This window comes from Phragmites australis, chromosome 15 (genome assembly GCF_958298935.1).
Source record: "Phragmites australis chromosome 15, lpPhrAust1.1, whole genome shotgun sequence".
Classification (NCBI taxonomy): Eukaryota; Viridiplantae; Streptophyta; class Magnoliopsida; order Poales; family Poaceae; genus Phragmites; species Phragmites australis.
The window spans coordinates 28786191-28791094 of NC_084935.1; the positions used below are offsets into that span (position 1 = coordinate 28786191).

Here is a 4904-nt window from a genome sequence, read left to right on the forward strand (position 1 = left end):
GTATATTGATACACTTGTAAATATTACATTCAAAGTTACATACAAACACATTAGATGTGCGAGTTTCAAATCCGCGAAACAGGGGCATCACATGGTTTGGTTTTTATCAAATGGTTCACATGGTGACTGAATTCAATCCCATCGGGGAGTCACTCCTGTATTTTGGATATTCCCCTTTTGCCGGCCTTTTCAAAGTCCTTTTTTTTACTAGCCTTTCAAGTTGCCAACAACAACAAAACACATCAATCAAACATAAAAAAGAACACACCAACTCAGAAAGCAACTTTCATAAACAAAATTTACAAGAACTAACAATCCACACCTGTCCCATCTTAAATAAAGAAGGAACCCTAGAAACAAAACAACCAAAACCTTAAAACATCAGACAAGTTTTGAAAAGAAAAAGAAACACAAAATCCAACAAATGTTTGGAAATTAGCCGGTAGGAGCGATAGATTGATCTATCGAGACGATGAATGCGAAGTCACAAATAATATCAGATGCACAATGTTAGTTAACGAGCTTCAGCTAAAACTTACATCCTTAGAATATGACTACATACGCTCCTCCCTGTAATTTTAACACCAACCACTCTGGTTCCTGGTAGAACCTCCGCCGCCCCCGCAAACCTATCACTATGTCATTATACTGGTTATAATGACGACTTTTCTCTTATATTTATAAAGAGGACAGATTACATAAGTTCTACTCTAACTCTTCTATATACTGTTAATAAAACTTTAAATCTAATAAGTAACTTCATTTATACAATATTCAACACATATTTAACCGAATCGCATGCTCTTTTAGGCACTAGTAGCCTTGTAGGTGTGTGTTGTTCATACAAGAATGAGCGGCCTATTGTAAAGCTCTTGTCTTCGCACGGACACACACTCTAGTCTCCACTGTCCGACGGAGACAGAGCTAGCCAAGAAACCAATGCCAATGCACCTCCACTATCTCCTCTTCCTCCTCGCCGTCGCCGCCGCGGCCAGGGGTGACATGGGCGAAGCGGACGCGCTGCTGGCGGCGAAGGCGACGCTCGCGGACCCGGCCGGCGCGCTGGCGTCCTGGAACGCCAGCACGAGCGCGAGCCCCTGCTCGTGGACCGGCGTGGCGTGCAACGCGCGCGCCGCGGTCATCGGCCTCGACCTCTCCGGCCGCAACCTCTCCGGCGGCGTGCCCGCTGCGCTGTCCCGCCTCATCCACCTTGCGCGCCTCGACCTCGCCGCGAACGCTCTGACGGGCCCTATCCCGGCGTCGCTCGCCAGGCTCCAGTTCCTCACACACCTCAACCTCTCCAACAACGTGCTCAACGGCTCCTTCCCGGCGCCGCTCGCGCGGCTCCGCGCGCTCCGGGTGCTCGACTTGTACAACAACAACCTCACCGGCCCGCTCCCGCTCGAGGTCGTGGGGATGCCGCAGCTCAGGCACCTTCACCTCGGCGGCAATTTCTTCTCCGGCAAGATTCCGCCCGAATATGGGCGGTGGGGGAGGCTGCAGTACCTCGCCGTCTCCGGCAACGCGCTGTCCGGGAAGATTCCGCCGGAGCTGGGCAACCTGACGAGCCTCAAGGAGCTTTACATTGGCTACTTCAACAGCTATTCCGGGGGGATACCGCCGGAGCTCGGGAACATGACGGAGCTCGTTCGTCTTGACGCGGCGAACTGCGGGCTCTCCGGCGAGATTCCGCCGGAGCTTGGGAATCTTGCAAACATCGACACGCTGTTCTTGCAGGTGAACGGGCTCACCGGCGGCATCCCGCCGGAGCTGGGGCGGCTCGGGAGCCTCAGCTCGCTGGACCTGTCGAACAACGCGCTCTCCGGCGAGATTCCGGCGAGCTTCGCGGCACTCAAGAACCTCACCCTGCTTAACCTCTTCCGCAACAAGCTCAGGGGGAACATCCCCGAGCTCGTCGGCGACCTGCCCAGCCTCGAGGTGCTGCAGCTGTGGGATAACAACTTCACCGGCGGCACCCCGCGCCGCCTCGGCCGCAATGGCCGCCTCCAGGTGCTCGACCTCTCGTCGAACAGGCTCACTGGCACACTCCCTCCGGAGCTGTGCGCCGGAGGCAAGCTTGAAACGCTCATCGCTCTCGGCAACTTCCTCTTCGGCTCAATCCCGGAATCACTGGGGAAATGCGAATCACTCACACGCATCCGCCTCGGCGAGAACTACCTGAATGGCTCCATCCCGAAAGGTCTCTTCGAGCTGCCGAATCTTACGCAGGTGGAGCTGCAGGGCAACCTCCTGTCCGGCGGCTTCCCGGCGGTGGAAGGCACCTGCGCGCCAAATCTTGCGGCGATCAGTCTCTCTAATAACCAGCTCACCGGCGCGCTGCCGGTGTTCATCGGGAACTTCTCCGGGCTGCAAAAATTGCTTCTTGATCACAACGTGTTCACTGGCGTGATACCGCCGGAGATTGGGCGGCTGCAGCAGCTGTCCAAGGCTGACCTAAGCGGCAATGCGATTGACGGCGGCGTGCCACCGGAGATTGGGAAATGCCGGTTGCTCACCTACCTGGACCTCAGCCAGAACAACCTGTCTGGGGTGATACCACAGGCCATCTCCGGCATGCAGATACTCAACTATCTGAACCTGTCCCGGAACCACCTTGATGGAGAGATACCGGCAACCATTGCTGCAATGCAGAGCCTCACGGCCGTGGACTTCTCATACAACAACCTGTCTGGGCTCGTGCCGGCGACCGGGCAGTTCGGCTATTTCAATGCCACGTCCTTCGTCGGCAACCCAGGATTGTGCGGGCCGTACCTTGGACCATGCCATTCTGGTGGTGCTGGCACGGACCATGGCGCGCACACCCATGATGGCCTGTCCAATAGCTTCAAGTTGCTAATCGTCCTCGGCTTGCTTGTCTGCTCCATTGCGTTTGTTGCTATGGCAATTCTGAAGGCCTGGTCACTGAAGAAGGCTAGTGAGGCGCGTGCGTGGATGCTCACCGCCTTCCAGCGCCTCGAATTCACCTGTGACGACGTGCTCGATAGTCTGAAGGAGGAGAGCATCATTGGCAAAGGTGGAGCTGGGATTGTGTACAAGGGGACAATGCCAGATGGTGAGCATGTTGCAGTGAAGCGGCTTGCGGCTATGAGCCGTGGCTCTTCGCATGACCATGGGTTCTCTGCAGAGATACAGACTCTTGGGAGGATCCGGCACCGCTACATTGTTCGATTGCTTGGCTTCTGTTCGAACAATGAGACGAATCTTCTCGTGTATGAGTACATGCCCAATGGAAGCCTGGGGGAGCTGCTCCACGGCAATAAAGGTGGCCACCTACACTGGGACACTCGTTACAAGATTTCTGTTGAAGCTGCCAAGGGGCTCAGCTACCTGCATCATGATTGCTCACCGCCGATCCTACACCGAGATGTCAAGTCGAACAATATTCTTCTTGACTCCAATTTTGAAGCACATGTTGCTGATTTTGGACTCGCCAAGTTCTTGCAGGACTCCGGCACGTCACAGTGTATGTCAGCTATTGCTGGCTCCTACGGCTATATTGCTCCAGGTGAAAGATCTATCCTCATTATACTTTGCAAATATTTAAGACTATTCGTACGTTATTACTGTTGATATTTATCTATCTTCAGTTATTCCTGCTGTCTGCAGATGAGTTGAGAATAGTTATTAGTTTCTGATGCTTTAGCACCGTTCTTATAGCGGTGAATTAGTTTCTGATAAAACGTAGCGTTCCTATATCTGTTATTGGATTCAGATACACACTGCTGTTGTATCTAAAGTTTGTTTCTCTGGTTCAGACTAATGTGTCTTGCTATGCGAGCATAAAAGTACTTTCCTCAAATTAACTAATGCTGCACTGGATTGCCATCTTGCGGATTTACAGAGTATGCATATACCCTCAAGGTTGACGAGAAGAGCGATGTCTACAGCTTTGGCGTTGTGCTTCTTGAGCTGGTCACTGGAAAGAAGCCAGTAGGGGAGTTCGGGGATGGTGTCGACATTGTCCAGTGGGTCAAGACGACAACGGACTCGAACAAGGAGCAGGTGATCAAGATCCTGGACCCCAGGCTCTCAACTGTGCCGGTGCACGAGGTCATGCACGTTTTCTATGTCGCACTGCTTTGCGTTGAGGAGCAGAGCGTGCAGCGACCTACAATGCGTGAGGTGGTGCAGATGCTCAGTGAGCTCCCCAAGCTAACTTTGAGCCAAGGAGATGAGCTTCCCAGTGGTGCTGATGGTGCCGCATCTGAGCCTCCAGGGGCAGCTGAATCTGTCGAAGCACTGACCGATGAAAGCAACGAGCAGCAGCAGCAACAGCAACCGAGCTCACAATCTTCACCAACTCATGATCTCATCAGCATCTGAAAACTGTCAAGCTTAATTGTTATCATTCCTTTTCTTTGGTGAAATTTGGATGTTTTAATGTTTCGAGTTTAAGGTTGTGGTATTTAGTTCTCTGTGCTTAGGGTGTGAAATTTAGGTATCTAGTATTCAGCCATCTGCATTTAGGGTATGGAATGTGGGTATCTGAATAACTGAATTTGTGGTCTGATATGTATCTTGTGACATTGTTCTGTATATATCAAGCTTCCTAATCTACATGCTCCTGTTAGAATTCAGGAACTTTGTAGGGAATTATGAGCCTAAGATTCTGTAACAATCAAGTTTGTTAAGGTGTTCTGTACTTGTGTTAAGGTGAGCACCTCAGCAAGTGTTGCATTCAGATGTACTACACTTTGCCCCTCAAATCTCCTGGCAAGAGGAAAGGTGCCTTACTGCCTTTGCATCTGATGAACAGAAATGCTTTTGGATGTTGGCAGTTAATGCAAAGACCATTCCTTGCTTCACACTGTATAGGAATAGGATGCTACTCCTGATCAACTTTTGAAAAGTACCCTAGTAATATAATTGTCATTGTCCACAAA

The 4904-nt window shown here is 51.4% G+C and overlaps 1 protein-coding gene across 1 annotated transcript; it reads left to right on the forward strand.

Moving 5' to 3' along the window:
• The first annotated feature begins 821 nt into the window (after positions 1-821).
• LOC133893512 (leucine-rich repeat receptor-like serine/threonine-protein kinase BAM1) lies at positions 822-4698 on the forward strand. Its single transcript, XM_062334539.1, has 2 exons — positions 822-3526; positions 3863-4698. Exons 1-2 carry the CDS (start codon positions 940-942, stop codon positions 4342-4344), a joined length of 3069 nt encoding a protein of 1022 aa, XP_062190523.1. The 5' UTR covers positions 822-939; the 3' UTR covers positions 4345-4698.
• The last annotated feature ends 206 nt before the right edge of the window (positions 4699-4904 follow it).